Source organism: Ceratina calcarata, unplaced genomic scaffold (assembly GCF_001652005.2).
Source record: "Ceratina calcarata isolate Rehan_Ccalc_2016 unplaced genomic scaffold, ASM165200v1 scaffold436.2, whole genome shotgun sequence".
NCBI lineage: Eukaryota > Metazoa > Arthropoda > Insecta > Hymenoptera > Apidae > Ceratina > Ceratina calcarata.
The window spans coordinates 378,978-400,915 of record NW_017167384.1 but is presented as its reverse complement, the minus strand read 5'-3'; the positions used below and the strand labels follow the sequence as shown (position 1 = coordinate 400,915).

The following is a 21,938-nucleotide window of genomic DNA, read 5'->3' as shown; positions in this document are numbered from 1 at the left end:
ATCCATAGTTCATCTTCGACGAACGCGATAATTTATTGGAGTATCAAGGGAAAAAGAAAAGACTGATGATCGAACAAAATTGATTTATTGTATATTGCAATACTTAGTTCAAAGAAGAAAGAAGAGCACAGGTCGAAGTAATAAGTGGGATATAATTCCTTAGGTAACATCGGTTCTTTGGTACATTTGTATTTGACATTGCTACAGTAGGATACCTGAATAATAAAAATACGAAGGACTCTCGAGCAGTTCGCTTGATACGATCGTACACAACAGATGTGCGACTTTGATACAGGTACACTGAATTTATTAAAGCGTGACAAATCGAACGTTTGAACTTTACTCGAGGCCTTCGCGGTTCTATACACCCTTGACATTCTCATATCGGAAAGAAAAAAAATAGTCAGGATTAATACATGTAATGACGTTAATGATCTCTAAGATCTGCAATGATCGCTGAATCGGCTGAGTCCGATTCCGACTCGTTGGTCGTTCCGTTCCACGCTTTCGATAGAATCGATCACAGCGCAGGGAGAAAGGTAGTAGCAGCAGTAGGTGCAGGTGCGCGCCGCGGTCTTTTAGTTTCTCTTCGGTGAGTTTGATCGCGGCCAGCGCGGAACAGGTATTTTTCTCCTCGAGGCATAACTCGTAAGCAAAGCCCACTGGATGGATTCAGGGACTAGATCGGGAGGACGATCGAGGATTCTCGACTACCAGACACCTTGGTCCCAGTCGATGTACTTGATCCCCCAAAGCAGTAGATCCAGCGAGCTGTCGATCGTGGAACGGGAACTAGGAAACATGGCAATTATTTCTAGTGACTGTGAGATTTCCGTGATATCGGATGTTTCCACGCATGGTGGTGAGAAGAAGTAGCGGATGGTAGAGGGGGAGGGGGGAGAGCATGGTTCCCGTACCATTGCGTATTCGGCACGGCCCACTCCGACTTTATGAACGAGGCTGCCTTCTCGGCGATCATGATTGCTGGCGCAGCCGTGTTGCTAGACGTCACCTTTCGGGTACACAGAATATATTATTACGTGTTAGAAATCGTGCGAGATAAGAAGAGAAAACCGTAATGATATACCTGAGGCATGATGGACGTGTCGACGACTCGCAGCCCTTTGATACCGTGCACCTTCAATCGCGGATCTACCACGGCCATTGGATCCGAAGCTAGACCCATTTTACAGGATCCCGCTTGATGATTCTCCGGACCGGTGTCCTGACGTATCGCGCACCTCCAGTAATCGTCGCTGAGGAACGGATACTGCGAGCAAGCTTGGAGAGGAGTGTGGTCCAGCGTCATATTATGTTTCCGCATGGCGGTCGTGTTAGCAAACGACAAGGCTATCCGGATACCCTCCAGTAGAACCGTACCGTCCATCGGATCGCTCAGATAATTGCCGTGGATCACCGGTTTCGCGAAGGGATCGTTACTGGCCAACCGAAGGGTACCTAACGAGAGGGAACAAAATTCGCAATGTCGTTATACGGTTACAAAGCAGTAGCGTACAACGCGTACAAAAGTGCAATTAAACCTTTGCTGCGCGGATGGAGATACGTGGGCGATATGCTTATGCTTCGACGGTCACCGTTTATAAGAGTTCCAACCTCCCCAGTGGTCGCGCAGGACGCTTGATATCCTCCGAAGAAAAACTGAAGATCGGGATGATCCGGGGATGTGTACCTCGACGGTATGATCCCTGTTATTTGAGACATTCCCGTGGACGACATGGGTCCCCGTTGGAACCCGACGTATTCCGCGGCCGCTGCCCAGTTCAAATCGTACTCGTTCGGTTCGTTTATAGTAAAGGACACAGTGTACGAAACATGATTGTGCAAATTCTCGCCGACGCCTGAACCAATAGATAAAGAATCCAATTTTATCGTATTCTTGTATCGACGCGTGGGTACAGCTCAGAGGATAGACGTAGAACGTGACAGGCTAGATAAGGCGGCTCACCTGGAAGATCTTTTACGACGTTCACGTTCATGCTCTGCAGATGATCTTTCGGTCCGATTCCAGATAGCAACAAAATCTGAGGAGAGTTGACAGCCCCGCCACAGATGATCACCTCGCGTGATGCTCGAGCGACTCGAGGCACGCCGTCCTAAAAACGATCGAAACGTGCGTCGAAAAATAATGATCGTCTACGCGACTGACGACGTGGATTTACATGTTATCGTCGCTTGTGGAGATTCGAAAGTAAAAATACATATGTAATAGTAGTAATTAGACGAATTACTGAAATCAACTACGGCCGTAATGTTTGCGTTAACATTCCGATACATATTATTAAGCGTTATCGTTTTAAAAACGGTGTGTAATCTGATCGTCCCGGAATATGCATAATTTCTGTAGAACCGGTATACTAACTTGATAATACTGCACGCCCACCGCTTTCATGTTTTCAACGATGACTTTCGTTACAGTCGCATTTAACGCCACTTGGAGATTTCGCCTCTGACGGAACGGCCGTAGGAAAGCGGCCGCGGCGCTCCGTCGAACCCCGTCGTAATTCATCGTTTGAGCGACCGTGAACCCGGTGAACTGATCACCGTTCAAATCCTCGGTAAGCGGGTATCCTTTCTCGGCCGCTGCCGCGAGTATGTCACTCGCGATGTCCGGCCTCCAGGGAAACCTCCCCACGCTGAGCAGCCCCCCGGTCGAGTGATATTTACGACCGACACGATTGATCTCGGTGTTATTCTCCGAACACGCGAAATACGGCAACACCTGTTTCCAAAGCAAATACCAGATATAGGTAACGAGCCCCGTTAACATCTTCGAGTGGTTTACGACGGTGCGAGCGTGTGTCGAGTCGAATTCCTCGCTAATGATTACGGCGAACCGAACTAGTCTGACGGATTGACAAATCGCTCTCTTTAACTACGAGCCAAACACGATTTTCGCAACAAGAATGGTCGGTTTTGTTTTCTAGACTCACCTCGCGCCAAGTCCAACCATCGTTGCCCATCGCAGCCCAGTTGTCGTAATCCCTCGCGTGTCCTCGCGTGTACATCATTCCATTGTGAACCGACGTGCCTCCGAGGTTCTTCCCTCTCGGCCAGCTGCACGATCCTCCGCTCGAGAGGCAGGCGTTTTGTTCGTTGCTCGTGCGAAACTGCCAGTCGATCTCGGTTCCTATATTGAGAAATTCGTTTTTCGAATCGTCGATTGTCCATTACGCGCTTTATAGTCTACGATTCGTACCTAGGAACATCGCCACCATGCTCGGGATGTCGGCACCGGGAGGCTCGTCCGGCCCAGCTTCCAGTACTAAAACTTTCCATTCCGGTAGGTCGCTCAATCTGGATGCTACTACGGAACCAGCTGTTCCTCCTGTAGAAAAACACGAGGAACCGTGTAGCACTCGAGTAGGTTTTCTTTCTGCCGCGAAAGGAACTCGACGCGAATCGAGTCTCGGGAAAACAGTTCGATAAGGCCTTGGCCATGGTATAACAACCTCTGCTTACGTTGTTCCTGTACTTTATTACAAGAAAGGAGTTTCACATTCGCGTTCACGTACGCGAAGCACTCCGACACGCACGAAAGTAGAAAGAGCTAATTAAGTTACGTATACCCGCGTATTGTTAAATTCTTATCGATGAAACTATGCGCGTTGGACATCGTTTAGAAAGCGAGATGCTCCGAGAAGATGGACCGATGAAAAAAGCGCGTGTAAACATTTGTAGTAAGCGGCATGCAAATGTTCTAATTTTATCGCCGGTCGCATCGAAAGCATGCGCGCCGCGGCTCTCCTAGCCTCGCGGCGAGAAATTTACGAGTCGCAATTATGAGCCAGTTTGCGTTTCGGAAGATTAATACATCAAGCTTTGGTTAACACGGAATCGCATCGTGCTCGTACTCGCCACTGTCGTAATTAGCAGTGGCAACGCGCGAGATTCGATATTATAACAATTAACAACGTAATATTTGCAGAAATTTCGTTGGAGCTTTTATGGGAATTCAATTTCCGCGCTGTTGCCGTTAAAAAGTTACGATCACGAATTGGACATAGTTAAATAAAATGCAAAACGTACTGTAATTCAATTACAAACCGACTTTTCCACTTTTCTCTTTTCGCTGAAAACGTTATTCTATCAAATTGTGCATTTGCATTAAAACACGAAATTGAATGGTTAACTACGAGTAGCTTAAATTCGAAAGATGGAATCTATTGACGACTGCAACGTCCGTTTCTAGAACCGAAGCGAATGGCTCTTAAGTGGAGCAAGGTGTCTGACCAGCGAATAGCGAGTAGCGAAGTAAACGCAACCGCATGCAAACCGCGATAATTAGATTCCCGCTTAATCGGCGCATCGGCGAATCCGTCGATGGCAATTGCAGCGAAGGAAAAAATATGGCAGTATGGTTATTAGGTAGGGTGGTAAAAGTGTAGTTCTGAATGGGCTCAGATCACGACCCATCCGGTGCAATAGCGCAGAAAATAAGCCGCGTCTGTTGCGATTCGGGCTCGTTATTGTTCTTGCCCCCGGGATTTCCGTCTGCTTGCTTCATTTAATTGAGAAAAAGTAACGACGTAACGGAGCGTTTAGTCGATGCGAGTCCGAACGGAATCGGAGGGAACGTAACTGGGTGAAAGATAAAACGATCGAAAGTTCGCGTCACTCGGCCGTGCAAAATTCAATCAAACTCAATCGATTCGTCATCGCTCGTAAAAGAAACGAGCCTGGAAGAAGGAAATTAGTCGTGTTCTCGCGTTTTTCTCAACGTTTGCGCGCACTCATGGTAAACGCTGTTACTGTTATAACTGGCGCGGCGCAAGATCAGCAGGTGAAAACCGTTCTGCTTCGGCAAAAACTGCTCGGCTCGGTTGCATAACGGCTTGGGCGATTCATGGCACGGCATCGGACGTAGCGAGGGGTATCGTTAGATTTGCTCTAGCGAGATATCGGTCGTACCTGCACGAATCATCGTCCGAGTCGTTAGTAAAAGTAGAATATTATTTAGGTTGTAGGCGGACTCACTGCTATAGAGAACTGGTACGATTATGAAAATTGCGAACTGGCCTATGGGACGGCCTCGAGAACGGTGCGCGAAGAGGGAATCCTGGAGGTAAAAATTGCGTATAAACGAGAAGAATGTCACCGCGTAAATAACGTTTTCATCGCGCGATACGTTGAATATTCGGCGAGATTATGCAAACGCGGACTCGGCCAACCATAAAATATTTCGCGGTACGCAGCCTCGCGAAATGCATATTTTATCGTAGCTGCGAAACCCGTGTGTGCCGGTACGTGCTACACAATACGAATACGGCCGCGACGCAATTGTTCGCGTCGTGGACGATCGAACGAATAGCCTCTAATTGACGAGGTCTCCGAACAGTAACCGGTTCTTCCTAGCGAATTACGTAACGCGAATATCCCGATTTCCGTACACTCTTCCTGATGGTGCGGCTCGCTAATAATAATAATACACGCATCGGCGAGTAAGAGGTAAGAAGTTCCGCTCGGACGTTCTCCTTGTATTAGAAAATGAAATCAATTCGACGGAATTATTACATTGTCGAACCATCGTTTCTGCTTTCTACCGGCCATCGGCGATGAGAGGCTAGTTCTTATAAACCGGGCCTTCCGTTTCGGAATCGTTGGTAATTTTATCTCCACGAAAGTGGACGTCCCATTCCGTAGATTGCGTCTGCGTACGATTTCGTTCTCTGGAGAACGATTTGTAAAATTTCATTTGGCGGGCGGTGCTCGGAGCGTCGCGGCGGCCTAGCCGCTCGGCCGATTTATCATTAACGAGGAGGGACAAGTTAAATTAACGCTCGCGTGGATATCGCTGAATAATTCGTGTTCACTGGTATGGAAGTCCTTCTTCCATTAAAGCCTCCTATTATTGTATTAGCATGTTTGCATCTGAACGGTGAGAAAGTGGTATTAATAATGAAAGGGGTGGCTAGTCAGAGCGGGACGCGATGCGACGCGACGCAGCCGCGCGTAAATCATTCACCGAAAACCATTTGCTTTCGTTACGGTATTTTCAGCGGAAAACGAGTTGAAAATTTCAGGAAGGACGGCTCGATTAAAATCAACTCGGAGGAGTGTAAGCCCGTGCCGATCGTCACCCGTGGGCGACGAAAAGTTTCACGTTGCGATGTACGGTTGCTCGTTGATCCATTCAGAATCGAACCGGCGTAATAGTAACGAGATAGTTATTGGGATTCCGGTAAAGTACTCACCGCCGACCACGATGAAGTCGTAGTTGAGTTCCGGTGGATCGATCGGTCTGACTCGTTCGCACAATTGCGCGATCGACTCCTGACTGCGGATGAACGTGTCCAAGATGCTCATAAACATCAGAAACTGCGATGCCGGGCAAACTTGTGCGAGACTTGGACCGAGGAAGTGGTCCCCGCAAACCGGTGCCACGGACGTTCTGTAGTAGGTCGACATATTCTGCGAGCAGAAGGAAAATCTTTAGTTTCGAGCTACGATTTAAGTATACACGTTCGAACGACGAAAGTCGGCCTGATTTCTACTCGAGCCCGTAAGTTTCAGACGGCGTAACGAAACGAGCGTATAATTATTAAAGCGATAGAAATGTCTAGCGGAGTGTAAATCCGTGGGGAACAGTGACGTGGAACGATTAGACGATACGGCTATTGCGAATGACAGGCGATTTGCGTGTGTTCGGATATTCGTAGTTCGCGTAATGCTCTTTCTATGAACGTCTACGTCCGATGGACGTCGAACCAAGTCAGGGACTCATCGAAATCGCGTGACTAGAACCTGGTGTACCATTTTCAACCAAGATGATGCGATTCGCTCCAGCAATCACTACTGACCACGAATCACTTTTGTTGTTTTGACAACCGGTGCTTTTTTTTATAGTTCGTTTACTCGATCGATTTCACGTGCGGTCGATTACGCTTATCGTTAACGTCCGTTTTGGACAAAATCAAGAAAATGATAAATAAATATTAGTATTTTCATTCCTTTTTTCCAACTTGTTTTCGGACGTGTTAACTCGTCGCGTCACATCGGGCAATTACGCTTATTCTTAACGACCGTTTTCGACAATGTCAGGCAAATTACCATTTACGAATTAAAATTGGCAAGGAAAATAAATATTCGCATTAATTACGAACGTGGGGCGGAGCGGAGCAATCAACGACGAATCTAACAAACCGGTCGCGTTAATTAATTTATCGCTAATTAACGCCGCTGAATTTTCCCGTCGTCGACCGCAGGAGTTAACGCACGCATCTGAAGAAATATAAACTAGCCGAGACGCGAGTGAGTCGTCGAACACGTTGCCGATAGTTGTTAAAATTAGCTTTTTAGTTCAGGTTAGATCAAATGAATATGTAACTGATTGTCCAATTGGAACGGCGTATTTGTTATTGAAACGACTATTAGTATCTCATGTCACTACGGCCATACTCACGATATCGCACTATGATTCACCAGGATTCTTTTAAATAAATGTTATCGGTGTCACACTTTTCTCGACCTCGAATTAAGCGGCCGATAGGCGAAAGTTGATTACAACGAAGTGTTTTCGGTGACTTGGAACAATTTTAAACAAAGACGCGGGAAAATGCGCGATAACGTTTTACGAGCGGCGTTATACGCGGCACTTCTCCTCGCGGCCTATGAGCGCCAGCAAACCTAAACTGTAAAACCTCTCACCGTAGACCGTCTCTTTATAATTCATCTCCCACCCGGGTTCGTTGTCCTTTTCCTGCGCGCGGCTCGACATGCCGCAGCTATGTCATGCCATGACACCGTCGCAGTCCGTGGAGAAATCGTTGAGATTTTTTTCGACGGCCTTTCCGACTCCCGCACCAAGGTCAAGATCATCATCTTCGATCTGCCGCGCCGTCGCGTACTTTCCGATGCCAGTCGAGTTACTCGCGAATACGCCAACGTAATCGCGAGTCTCGATCTCTCGCGTAATTTTCTCATCAATCCGCGACAGCAGCAACAGCGTTCAGCTAATCGCGGTACCTTTAACCTTCTAAATTAAAAGTGCCGAGGTGCGACCAGAAAATAGTGAAACCATAGGGCGGGCAACACCGCTTTGTCAAATCTCGCGCGTACATACGTACGTTCTCTCGCCCTTTGTACGCGCACGAGTTTTTACAATCGAACCAGACTATGTTGAACACTGGTTTAATTACTCGCGGTTATTTCAGAGATTAGTCGGCGGCTTGTTTCGCTAAACAAACTCGCACGGCCGACTGTTTTGTTGGCGAAAACTCGATTTTAAACCATTGTTTGTTCCGTTTGAACCGTGCAGTTTCGTTTGATTTGTTTTTAAATCTCTGCGCTCGTCACAAAGCGCGAGATATTTCGCGTTCCTGGCTCTTCCCTCTCGGATTTTCGTCGAGAACGACTCGACGTCCGCGATAAAGGAATTTGCTGAACTACGCGGAACAGTTGCCGTTTTACCTTGGCCGGAACGAAAGTTTATGGCCGCGTTTAACGAGACGATAAATATTCTTCGGTGACGAAATCCTTGGTAGAGTTTCGGAACGGCGGTCGCTAATTGCGCGAGACCGAGCAAAGGATTCATACGGATCGGCGAAACCAGTTTCGGTTGGTTAACGAGCCGAAGAATCCGCGCGGATCCGCGAGTCCGTGAATCCGCATTGTTCGGGCGCGCGTCCCGCACAGTTGGTTGACCAAAAATCATATTTCGCGGGGAAACTCGGGCTGCGCCGGCGGACAATGGGGTTTCCGGTTTTTTCCCCGTGTCGCGGTCTGACCGACGAACTTCTATCCGATAAATTTTATCTTATACGAGTTTTCGATTTAAACCGGGACACCGGTTTCGAGCGGCGGCAAGGAGGAAAAACGGAAGAGGGTGGCCGGGTGCCGGTTAATTCGCCGCAGAGTTTGCTCGGTTGATCTCGAGTCGCGGTTCGTTAGAAACATTTTTTAGGTATATTTCATTGGGAAAGCGCAACGAATACGAATTAAACGTATCGGACGGTTGATTCGGATTGAAGACGAGATTTGGCCGCCTTTTGGCGTCGAGGGAAAGCTTTTATCGAGGCGGAAATGGAAACGAAATCATTTCGTCGAAGCTTGCTGGCCATTGATACGTTCGTTAATCTTTCTTTTCCGAACGAGATCGCGTCAATCGATCGCCCGGCAACGCGGCGGGCTACTCTTTTTTGCGGTGGAGTTCTTCCGAGTCGTTCAGGCTAGTCGACGACTGTTTCTGGGCTCAATAACATTTTGTCAACCAGCGATGCCTACTCGAGCCACGCTCGTTCATTACGTCGGTTTTTCTGCGGATCGTTCGCCCGGCAAACAGCGGCTTGCGTTTCGCGAGAAATCAATGCCGTATGATTCTGGGTTTCCATTCGAGAACGATAATCATCGCGGATGATGCATCGATGCGTCCTGGCTCCGACGGAACTGTGTTCCGTCCCGATCCGGTGCCCGAACAATTAATCGTGATAACCGTCGCTTATAAATCTTGGCGATTCGCGTGGACTTTACACCTCCGTTTCCGAGCACGAATTAAAAAATGGCAAATTATTGAGTTTGCGTAATCGACCATTATTCTCGCGTAGTAATAACGTTTTTAAGTAAGGAGATTCACTGGTTCTGCCGACGTTGGAGATACGCGTTAGTCCCGTCGTCGTTAACGAGATTTACCGTCAACGGGTAGATAGCTGCAGTTAATAAATGTCTTTCCCCGGCGTTTAATATGTGTTTTTCGGGGAAAAGGTAATCGTCTCCTCGGTTCGAGTTCAGATGCGGCACGCGAACGTTCGTTTGACCGCACAAATATTTCGCGAACCGATTTGCGATCTCCGGTCGTTAGGTATGCAAATGACTTCGTACGATTCAACGATATGTATGATGCGAATCCGCGTCGTTCCATTCTTATCTCAGATCTACGCATTTCCTGTGAAAGACGTTTCGGCTTGCTTGGAATCGATGAAGCGGGCGATGATTAAAAAATGACGAACTTTGAATACCTGCAAACGATGATATCACGGGAAGGCTCGCACTTGTTCACGGATAATTTTGTCATTCAAACGAATTACGTAAATCGCTAGTCCGGAACGTCGTTCCATTGTCTGAATAGAACATGATCGATTAATTACGGAATTTCCCATACGATCGCTGTGTCAAAGTAAGAGTCACTTTATCAAGCGTATATGCAAACGAGAAAAAAGGCGCGCGTGTCCGCCTAGCTAAGCTACCCTTGTCATTCGTCGTATATTTCCTGGGAACGATTCGCGGAAATTGTTATAGACCGAGGCGTAAGAAAATCTTCTAACGATCGCGCAGTTATCGTAAAAGGATACGCTGTCGTTGAGCAAAGACAATGCGGTTTCCTCTCGTCGCTTGAGTAAACTGACGAACTGTAATTTTGCGCGTTCACGGATGTATTAACAGTGTTCCGTTTATCTTCCGGTCGTTCCGCGGTAATGGGCGGGGGAAAGAAGTATTAAAGCAGCTCCGTGGAATTTATGAAAAGCCATTTTTTAGCTAGTAAAATAAAAGGAAGACGAGGCACCCTCTCTGGAGTCCATCGAAGTAGGAGCTGAGAGCCTCGGAGAAGGCAGGACACGTATTTGTTTTGGCGCAACTTTTCTTGTTACGCGAAGCGGTTGTGGTGCTTGAGAACCGCGTAAACGAGCGAAAAGACGAATAGAGAATTTCATAAAGACAACGCAGCGTCGCCTCCTTCCAAAGTTTTTAATTTAGGCGAGTTGCGCACCAACCCGGCGCTAAATTAATTCCGCGGCGATGATCGTCATCTCTCGTGCCAATCTCTGCCTCTAAATGAAATTAATAAGTCCGAAACTGGATTTCGTATCTCGTAAATAAACCGAAATGTTTCTCCTTCGTTAAGACGAATCCACTCGACGTCTTATTTCGGTTGAATTTTTGCAAAATTATTTGTAGAGTCGATATGCGTATTCTCGATTGAGTATAAGTTGCGGTAGTTGGAATAAGTCGTAAGCAAGTGGGATGTTACGATTGGCAAACTGCAACGGTCGTCGTTCCATCTTCCCGAACTGATTCCTGACTGAGGTGAGGCAAGTTCGGGGGTGAGCTTTGCTTAAGCCGAGCTTAAATAAGCAAACCGTCGCGCAAGCCAGGTTCGAGCGGCGTTTCTCTCCCCGATTCCTCCAGCCAGCCTTTCGACTACGCCGCGAAACTTTTTGTCGACCAAATTCTCTATCAACGGACCGAGCGTCCCTCGGAATCGCTCGCTACCGTAACGTTTCACTTATTTTCAGATCTGAAATAAAGCGCGCGGTAACTCTCGCTTTGCCGTCGTCTGTTAATCTTTCGGACTGAACCGTCCCTGAAATCCCTACGCGCGGGACGTATCTTCTTCATCTAACGTAAACACAGCTAGTAATTTCTCGCGAGGAAGTTTCGGAGACGTCTTTCGCGAGTTAACCGAGCTTCCGATCGCTAAAATAAACTACGACAAACTTTCACCGACGGATAAATGCTGACGAATATCGCGTACCGCTAATACAGAATCGATTCGTATCGCCGTATCGACTCCCGCACGTGATCCGAGCGCGTTTAAGCCTCCCGGCTACTCACTAATCCCCTTTTGTCAGTAATAATTACGAATTCGTTAAACGGACCGTCGAAACCGTACCGTGCAAAGTATCGCGCGCTCAAAACACCCTGAATTATTCATACGTCGAGCGCGTACGTTTGTCGGCGGTCGGATCGCCGGTAACAAACAAAGCTGCATAATTAGCGAGGCTACACCGTCTGACAATGCGGTGAAGCGGTAACGCGGTAGCGAGAGATCGCGCGGAACGCGTCGAAACGACAACGAACGCTGCTGCCCGTCGAACCGCGTTTATCGAAGCAAGGGGAAAGTAAAACTCGGAAACTCGAGCAGTGGAGAAATATTATCTTTGCTGTTCTTATCAGGCTTACCAGTGGGTGACTTCGATGCCGGACTCAAGGAAGCACCGTCTAGGAACTGGCACGGTTAGACAGTCCGTCGCGGTCGGTTCCAATAGTAATATTTACATTTGGCTGTATGCCAATGGCGCTGTTTCACGGGTCCGAACGGCGGTTCGCGTTCCTCGCTTCAAGAAAAATATGGATTCTTGTTCTCCGCGACGCAACGATCGACGTCGAGTGCACGGAACGACGTGAGACGGGGAATACTTTTTCTAACTATAAGATAGCCACGAACGAGAAGTAGAAGTATTACGCTTCCTATACTCTTCGTATCACTGTCTCTCAGTTTCTAGTTTAGATCCGAAAAGTAGAGAACCGCGGTTTGAGAGTTGAAGCGGGATGAAAGTTATGATCCTCGGCGAAGAGTTTTTCGTGGATTTTCGGGATCAAAGAGTCACGATTTCGCGAAAGATTCGCCGAACCCGCAAGAAGTACGCCAACTGGATATCCTCCTATCCCCGTAATCGGAAGTTAAATCGGAGATGGTTCGTTCGTCGCTGACCGTTGCGATCAGCGATCAAAAAGTTGTAGACTCGTAAGTGGATTATTTGGTCGCGAGCATCGAACATCGAACGTTTTCGGAAAACCCGCACGACCGTTTACAAATGGAAAAAGAGTCTCGCGTTGCCCGGTTATTGTTTCAGCTGGAATCACGAAGATGCGCGAGCAGAATCTGGTCGAATCCCACGTAATTATAATTCGAACGATCATTGCCTCGTCCTCCCGGTTCTGATTTGTGCGGGTTGAAACATGATCGACTGACAGAATTGGCTCGTATAGGTCTTCAATTAGAGGATTGCAGAGATTCCACAATTACAGATTGCGGTATTAACTTACGACAATTACAATTTTCCGTATTTCTTGAAAAACTAGGGAAAAAGAGAGAACGTCTCTCGGGAGTTTAACCCATATAAAGTCAGAAGCGGTCCTCTCGCATTGTTACGAAGAGGGGAAAGAGAACGAGTGAACTAGGAGAACGTGCCGTGCTGCACCGAATGGTCGGGTCAAAGTGCGCGGCCTGTGCGTTCCTACGACGACGTTGCAGTGCACCGAGCTGCATCGCGAAAGTGTTGATCACTGAAAAACGCGGTATGCACTTTGCGCTTACTCGGCTGTGTCTGCTTTTAACCCTTCAGCATTTGCGTTTAAGGCTGTCGAAAATTTACGACGCCCTGTGCACCCGGAACCGCGCGAGCTCTACGGTTCTCTCCAGCTCCCGGCAAGGGTCGTACCCCTCTTTTGTTGCGAAATTTCTCGGTTCCGTGCTCGCTCGCGCCGGGATGGAAGAAGAAGAAGAACGAGAAGGGAAGAGAGTGAGTTTGAAAACGATCCAATTAGAGCGTGAAACGCGGAAAAGCTCGCCAATCGACAAAGGAGAAAGTCGAAGGGCCGGAGGCGCGTTTCTCGCGCACGCATTCGTCGCTTCCGAACGCCCGATTGTCCATATACAGATCGTGAATAGCGCGTGCATCGTTATCGGCACGCGACTGGAAAGCGGAAACGATCTTTCAGGAGAGAAATTCGACGAAAAACATGTATGCGAAAAAGGGAGCGAAAGTTCGAGCGATTCCTCGTAAAGAAAATAAGTTGGAAGGTGCCGCGAATAGCCACTCGTAATTAAAACGTATCTATTGGAAGTCGCATCCTTTCGATTCATCGGACGAGGTCTATTCATAGAACTTGGTCATTTCTTACGCTCAGTTTTGTCGCGACATCGCGGAGACCGTCATAGGCTGAATAATATTCCGCTCGCAACGAGAACTCGTTACCAAGTTAAATCACGGATGGACTTACAAATTAACGAATGCCGTTGTTCTCCGTAACAAATCCTAGTTTCAGCTAACGTCCAGAGTCGCGATACAAAAACGGAAGAAGAGACGATACGGTTTGGAACGGTGACGAAAGAGACTGTCGCGAACAATGCGATCTCCTTTTTCTCCTACGGAGTTAGAATTGGAGATGCCAAACACCGTAACGAGTTCCGTATACGGAATTAAAAACAATAGTAATTCTCGGTCGTGGGACGCCGGTCGAATTCGTATATGCTACCACAATCGAGCATTGTCGAAACGAAGAAGAAACTACGAATTCTCGCACTCGGTTAGATTGAAAATTAGGCTAAGCATGCTAATTAACTGCGAGCAAATTCCGTTTTCGACACGCGAGGCTGTAAACTTAAAAGGAATGTGATTTGATCTCTTTTTATTCGTACGTAAGATCGACAAACGAGGATAATCCTTTTTCGGCAGAAACGGACTTTCGCGATTCGACGAAAATAGTAATTAAGCCTGGCTCGTTGTCGGAGTCGTCGATGCTTGGTTTAAGCCAGGGTAAAAGAGGGTCAGCTCGTCCGCATTCCATTAAATCGTCCCGCTCAAAGGAAGATCCGTACGAGTTTTGGAACGGGCCGAAACGAAACGAAACGAAACGAAACTAAACGAAACGAAGCGAAGGCGAATAGGTCGGTCCGGAGATCTCGGTAAAAAGGCATGGACGATGTCGTTGTATTTGGCTTCTTTACCGGCGTGTTTCCTGGTTCATGTTTTCTACCAGTGGCCCCCCTATCTCTCCCTCGGGAACCCCGCACCACCAATTCCGACAAACAATTTTCCCTCCGACCGTGGCACACACCCTCCTACCCTTATTCCGTTCATTCTCTTTCCCGCTCCGATACGTACGAAGCGGACGCGACCTTCCGCTTTCCCGCTTTCTCGCTTTCCCGCTTGCTGGCTCCATTCAAAGTCCATGGGCAAAACGGTTACTGGAATCGTACTTGTTGAGCCGCTTAATGGATCCGAGAGCATCGTGAAAGTTGCTGCTGCAATTTTTCACTCGGCTAAGTCTCCGAAACTCCATTCGATTCCAGATTGCTCGACTTGTTCGAAGTTTGTCGCGCCTGCTCCCGCCTCTCCCAACCTCTCGTTCTCCGGTGCCAACCCGAGCTTAGGTCTCCGTTGCATCGTGCCTCGTTCTCGTTCTGCTCTTCTCCTCCGTCGTATTCGCTTTCTCGTTTGTATGCGCGCGAACGGATAACTACCGGCGAATCTTCGACGGGCATCTGCGTTCGCGCGACGAGCAGAAACGTATCTATCCGTCGTCGAACAGTCGCCGTATTCCTTCGCATTTAATTTCAGCTCGCGTTTCGGTGTGCGGGAGAACCGGCGCACAGCAGCATTCATGGTTACGTGGAGAGGAAGGAGCGTGCGTAGCGTGCATTCGCGTTGAATCGGCAAGCATCTCTTTTATTTGCCCGGGATAGCAGCAGCAGCAGCAGCAGCAGCAGCAGCAGCAGCAGCAGCAGCAGCAGCAGCAGCAGCAGCAGCAGCAGCAGCAGCAGCAGCAGCAGCAGCAGCAGCAGCAGCAGCAGCCCGGTCCGATGGCCATCTCTGAAATACGAATAACTTGGGAAACGGGTAACGACCGGGCATCGCCCGCCCCCGTCTTTTCCCCGTCTATTTGCATTCATCGCTTTGAGCCGGATGATTTCATCATCGATATTTTATGTAAATATCATCATGGGACAGCGAATCGGAACGGGAAGTACCGAGATAGCTGAATCGATGCCGGAAATTGGCAACCGGAAACGAAATTATCGAACGCTGCCTCGGATTGCACGGCAAACTTAACTAACGAATTTTGTCTTGCGATAGTTTTCGGTCGGTCCGGCTCGATCTGAACCCGGCTTCGTTGAGTAAATGGGTAAAAGGGTAATCCGTCCGGAGTCGACGAAAATGGTAAGCAAATCAAAGCGCGGCGTATACATCCCCCGGCTGGAGTTGTTAATTTTCGCCGAGGCAACTTTCCGGTAAATATCGTACCGTAGCGTCGCGCGTCGCGTCGCGGATTCTCCCCGTGGATACGCGTTCGCAGCCGCGGCGTATCGAATTCACCGGTAATGAAGCTTGGAAAGTCGAGTCCCGTGCTGCAACCGTCGCCACCGCCGCTTTTCAATTCGGTCCGCTCTAATCGGGGACGAGAGAACCAACCGTTCCGTTTACGCGTCAGAGATTTCGACTCCCACGCTAACCGGCTATAGCACGGCTCCCATTCGCAAAAACCGAGTCACCTCCGATACCCGGTAGCAGCGAGCATGTTGAAAGCATTAGCAAGTTTCTTGCACGGCCTCGACTCGCCCACCAGAAATTAGAGGCAATCATTCTCGGCTTAACCGATCCCTCGCGATCCGAGATGGTTTTGCCCTCCCGTCTTGCTCGCACTCGACCTCTTCTAATAATCCCGACGTCCCGGAATCGCTTACCCTGCGCCGAAATCGATGACTCCGTCGCCGACTAACCACCCTCGAAACGAATCGACGCTCGATACTCGATGCGCGTATCTAAAGATGAGTGGTAAGCCGTTTCTCATGAAATCGCGTCGACGTAATTTCGTCGAGTTCGGAAAAAATAATCGGACCGGTTCAGTTGATCCGGCGCCATGAGTCACGTGAACGTCGAACGCGTTTCTGTTTTCCGTGCGATTAGACAGACCGCCAGGTAACGTACTGTCGCGGCAACTATGAGGTAACGAGGAAGACAGTGGAACGGACGAGCCGGAAATAAAGGCCGGACGTTACAGCTCGTCACTGAGGCAGAGTGGTACTGGTATTACGTCGGGAGGAGGCGGATCGAGCAACGCGAAACGAAAGAAGCCAGCTGCAGCTACCTCTGGAAACGTGGAAAGCGTGAAAGATCGCTTTCCTGCCCGAGAGTACTTTCCATTTAATCCCAAAGTGCCGCTCCTCCTTCCCGGCCGCGAGGCGTGGCGTCGCGCCTGCCCTAATTCGATGAGAAAATTAAATTAACTACAAACTGCAGTATTTTGTCTCGAGCGCGATCTTACGTAACAACGAGTCCGTACCTTCGTATAGAATCGAACCGTGCTTTTCTTCTGTTTCTCGCGGCCAGACGTCGCTGTGTCGGGATCGTTCATACTCCCTTTCGAATTCACGTCGTTTCGTTCCCGGTCGCCGAAGAAGCTTTGAAAAATTACGCGAGCTCTTCACTCGCCATCGAAAAGGTTCTGCCGAGTTTTACGAACACTGTACGCGGTCGGGTCGGGTCCCTAACGAGATTCCTCGAAACGAGACTTTGTTCATTTTCAAATGAAAATACCATGTCCATTTTTCAGATTAGTTTCCGCCGTAGAAACGAATGGATCTATTCGTCACCTCGTAATTTCAATGAACGACGCCGTCCACGGTTGTAACAATAATTACTTAGGTAAGAATAGCCGCGAGTCATTATGCCGTTACCGCGATCTCATGACCGACGTTCCGTCATTGCCCGATCTCACCTAATTACGTACTCGCGTTATCCGTCCGTTTTATCGCTCTCTTTTTATTATTTCGTTACTTCTTTTCATCGAATCAGTTTTGCAATTAGCCGCGCGCACGTATTTACGTTCAATCGCAGCGACTCGTCTAATATTCTCAACGATTCGGGTCAAAGAACGATCGAAACGATTGCACCCATGGCGTGTACGCGTACCTGCGCAAACTTCCCGGACGCTTTTCCCACCTAGCTCGGAGAGAACACCGATGATATCGCGACTGGAATAAAATTATGCCCGCAAGAGGCTTTCTACGTGACTCAATTAGAACCACGTAAATAACCGGCTGATGGTGTTCTCCGCGTCGCGACGCTAACGTCTCCCTAGGCCAAGGCGAATCGTCTATTTGCTGAAATTTCGCGCGTTAACGCACGACAATCTCTGCGAACAACAATTTCCTCTAGCCGCGTTATCGCTGGCGGGTACCGATTTTTCGTTCCAACACGTTACATTCATTTATATTTAACGGGATTGTACGTAATTTACGATCGAACTATACTAGTTTAAGACGCGACAGCTCGGTCGAGTCTCTGGTTCGAATAATTAACGGCCTTACCCTAATTCGCTGGAAGCAGTGCGGCCGAGGGTGCGTTCAAGCTCGTGGCATTATCTCGTGCGCGATCGACTGAATCGGCTCCGCGCGTTATCGTTAAGTTATCGAGAAGCGATCGTTCTGCCCGGAAACGCGTCGATGCGCCCGGTTGGCGCGGAACCGTTTGCTCTACGAATCGTCGCGCGTCGCCCGATAATCGCTCTCCTATCGCTCTTCATTTTTTCGTTCTTCCCTGCCTGTCCGTTAATCGCCCGTCCTGCCTCCATTTCCGCGTGCAGCTGCCAATTTACGCTGCGATCGTCTCTTCCTTTCTCTTTTCCCCGCGGGCACCCTTTCACCCGTGGTCCCCTTCGCCGCCGCGTGAAACATCGGGCAGCTCGCGGAATGCGATCGATGTACGTTTTCGTGAGACGCATCCTTTTCGAAAAACGAGAGGCGGAATCACGGCGAGGCCAGAGTTTCCGCGAGAAGGGTTTCGCGCTTATTCCGTCTTCCGGTCGAGTCGTTTCGTTAACGGTGAATCGCGGGAAATAAAACGAGCGGCAAATGTCGCGCGCGCTTCGCACGGTTCGATGGCTCGGGATCGACTTCCGTCGAAATTCGACGGGCCAGCCGCAGGCGCAGCTGCCGCGCACATAGAACGATAGTCAAAAAGTAGCCGATATCGAGCGCGTCGATCTCGACATCGTTCGTTCGACCGAAATCGAGACAGTTCGCCAAATTTACTGCCCTCTTTTTTTTTTTTTTTCCACCTTTTTTAATCGACGAAAAACTAACGGAATCCAAGGGAGAGAGAAAAACACCGATGCGTACGAAAACGGTCGCTGTTTCGGTTCTGGACGCGAGCGAAATCGATCGCGAAATAGCTTTTCCGCGCTATTTACGGCTTGCTTTCTTCCCGTTTCACGATTCCCGGTTCCCACTCGATTCGACTGACATCATTTTTACGCGGTGATATAGTTATTTCGCTTATTACCAGTATACCGATGCGCCATCAATTTCGTTGGATTTTAACGTTGACTACGGCCGAAAAGCTTACGCGCGGAATCGGCAATTCGAGAGAGCAAAACATTTGGCGGATAGAATTCGTTCAGGTTCTAGTTCGATATCGTCGATGCAACGGCAGGTTTAATCGCGGCGGTTGATGCATCGACGCGGCGCGCGGCGGTTGGTTTCGATCCCCCGTATCCAGCTTGCCTCAGGTTGGATATTTGCTTGTTAAGTCACGGTATTGACGCGTGCAACAAGCAAATATCAATATGCCGACGACAGGAGGTGGATGGATAGATACGCGCGTCCTGCAATCGGGGATCGTGTAATTGCTTTCGTTCGAAAGCGCGGGGGCCGGGTTTAAGCCGGTTCGCCAAAGAAACGCAGAGCCGATTGACTGGCTCCGCGAGGGGATGGAAACTTTTCGCGCTTTATTAATTAAAAACCAATTTAACGCGCGGGTGCACGGGCTGGTAATAAGTTAATTAACGGAGCACTTGGCGGCTATGTTTGTGTCCGCTCGCGGCGAGCACTCGACCGCTCTATACCGTGCCTACATAGTTCACGAAGACGGACAGGGAGAGGAAGAATCAACATTTTCTCAGTGAACGCGCTGCAAACGGTCGGTTAATTTTTCGATATTATTCCTCGATACGAGAGATACTCATTCCCGTTGACAACGTTGTTCCTCGCTTGTAAATCGATTACCTCGGCGATGGACGAAAGGAAGAGCGTCTTTACGATCCTCCCGAAATATAATCGTCCGCGGAAAGGGTCAGTATTATTTCTCGGACTCGAAAACTTGGCACGCCGATCTCGACTTTCTTACGCGAATTACTTTGCCCGAAGTTTACAAACGTTATTTAAAGTTTTCGAAGAACATTCGCGAGAGAAGTCTACCCGTTCGCTCGGTCCCTTCGTCCTCCGGACTGGAATTTTCGCCCCTTATTTTGCTCTTACCCTGCGCCGCGCGCCATTTCTTAATTCGGGATTAATTCAATTTCACGCTGTCGACTGACGCGACGTCCGCGCTTATTTCGCTATTGACTCCGCCAGGAGTTTACGTCGCCGTCCCCGACCCGGGCCAAGCTTCTTCCGTAGTTCTGCGCGAAATCGATCTACTTTTTTCTCTCGCGCACTTAAACTTTCGACCCGCCGCCGTGCCGCCTCCTTCGTCTCTTCTCTAAAGCCTCGCCCGAGTCGATTTTCTTTAAAAAACTGAAAGGAGAGAAACGAGAAACGGCCCGTTGTTGATTTCTTCAACGACGGCGATAAATGAAACGACGCCCGTCGAGGAAAAAACGCGGCTTTAATACGTTCGTTAACGAGCAACGATCAAAGTTTCGGACCGGCGAGGTACGTTGATTAAGCATACTTTAAACAGAGAGGAGCTCGTTTGAAATTCCGATCCAGAACTCGATCGGTATTCAAATGATCATCCTTTTTTTTTTCCTCCTGAAACCGATAGCCGAATTGCCGGGTTCCGGACTGCCGATGAGAAACTTTTCCAACCGCGCCGCCGTCGTCGACGTCGACGGAACTTCCTTTTTCCCGCTCGCAACGAACCTTTTCGACGGGTTTTCACCCGCGTTCGTTAAACGGGAGAGAGCGAGAGCAGGTGGCCGGAGCCCTTTTCGCATAATCGCGGACAAATTTACATGCGATCGATGGAGCACCGCGGCGCGCGATAGAGAGACGTGCAAACGGATCGAAACGAAAATCGGTTTCGCGGTGTTTACGCGGCGCCCCGTTTTAACGCAGTTGTTCGCACCATTTGCGAAACCTCGACGCGACTCGTCGGTGAACTCGGCAAACTCGCCGAAAAATGTCACGTCGAAAATGGAAAAGCGCGTGGGCGCGCGTTACGCGGTCGAATTCACTCGGATCGAGATGGACGTGAACGTTTCCGCGCGTTCCCGTGATAAACGGATACGAGTCGTTTCGGGCAGCGCCGCGAGGGTAATTCGATTATCCGAGCTCGAAATCCGCGCGATCCGACTCGTCCCACGACTTAAGGGACTGCGGCCAGGGCCAGGGCCACGACTGCTCGGATAATACGACAGGCTCGCAGGACGTTCGAGAGCGAGGGGACGCTTTGATCCTCGGTCAAAGGGCAACGTCTCCGAAGGGAGGACTCGGCACCGGCGTTACGTGCCTCCCTTGGCCTATTGTGGCTCCCATTGTTGCGCAAACTGCATTACAACCGGAAGTGGTCGCGACCTCCCTTCCGTGGCTCGTAACTCAGTGTCTCGCGGCCGGGTGCCGGTGCTTTGCACAATGCAACGGCAACTGCACAACCCTGTAACATCGCCGTCAGACATCCAACCAATGCGACAACCTCTAACGTAACCTAGAGTACCCAGTCCGAGAACGGCCCTCGCGTCCACCGACGCGAGAAACCTTCGATCGAATCTTAAGCCCTTCCGATTTAGATCTTAACAGAATTATAGGGGAACCGTCAAAATCGATCGAATCCATTACGACGGCGATTAACTCGCTAACCTGTTACTAACGTTGTAAATCGTAACGGAATGCGTGTTGATTTTCCGAAAGATTCCATTACGATCGTGAGATAACGAATGTACAATGGACGTACGGCGTCGACTACGTGTAATTGTGTGTTTCGCGCTCGCGATCATCTCAACGATGTTTGGTACGGTGCTTGTTTTAACGCGCTACATGAACAATCGTTTTTCGAGGAGGGAACCTTTTCCCGTGTGGACACTGTCGAGAGAGACTAGAGTCTCGGACAACAATGGATCTCCCGAGGGATAAGGTGCTATTAATAATTCTGAAGCGACGTCGTTACGCTTCGAGGGTGAATCTCGACGGGGAGGAAGCGGAAACGTTAAGCTATTCGCTCTCTATTCTCTGAGGAGCGACATCTCGATTAGCACGTTGGTCATCGAACTGTGTACCTCCATGACGCAGTATAAGAAAGAACAATAGATTTACTCTTTCAAAAAGTGTATTAATTATTAACTCTTGCACATGACAAAATCGTAGAATCATTAACGAGTGGAGTTAAAAAGAAATTGCATAGGAATCTTTTCGTATCTGACAACAATACAACAGCTACATTCCAATTAAGGATGTATAGACTATACATATACTTAAACAATGC

At 48.9% G+C, this 21,938-nt stretch overlaps 2 protein-coding genes across 3 annotated transcripts in view; one reads left to right on the top strand and one right to left on the bottom strand.

The window, feature by feature from the left end:
- Positions 1-21,938, top strand: part of LOC108627040 (hemicentin-1) — a 202,844-nt gene that overhangs the window by 41,940 nt on the left and 138,966 nt on the right. The gene's annotated exons all lie outside the window — the stretch shown is intronic.
- LOC108627041 (glucose dehydrogenase [FAD, quinone]) lies at positions 67-7,658 on the bottom strand. Of its 2 annotated transcripts, XM_018028065.2 has the most exons (10): positions 7,421-7,658; positions 6,213-6,429; positions 3,218-3,346; positions 2,952-3,148; positions 2,381-2,740; positions 1,967-2,114; positions 1,542-1,859; positions 1,088-1,458; positions 918-1,012; positions 67-792 (listed from the first exon to the last, which is right to left on the bottom strand). In XM_018028065.2, the coding sequence occupies exons 2-10, from the start codon at positions 6,424-6,426 to the stop codon at positions 711-713; spliced, it is 1,914 nt and encodes a 637-aa protein (XP_017883554.1). In that variant the 5' UTR covers positions 6,427-6,429; positions 7,421-7,658; the 3' UTR covers positions 67-710. The 2 variants fall into 2 exon arrangements, with proteins under 2 accessions (XP_017883554.1, XP_017883553.1); XM_018028064.2 differs by having other exon boundaries at positions 700-1,012.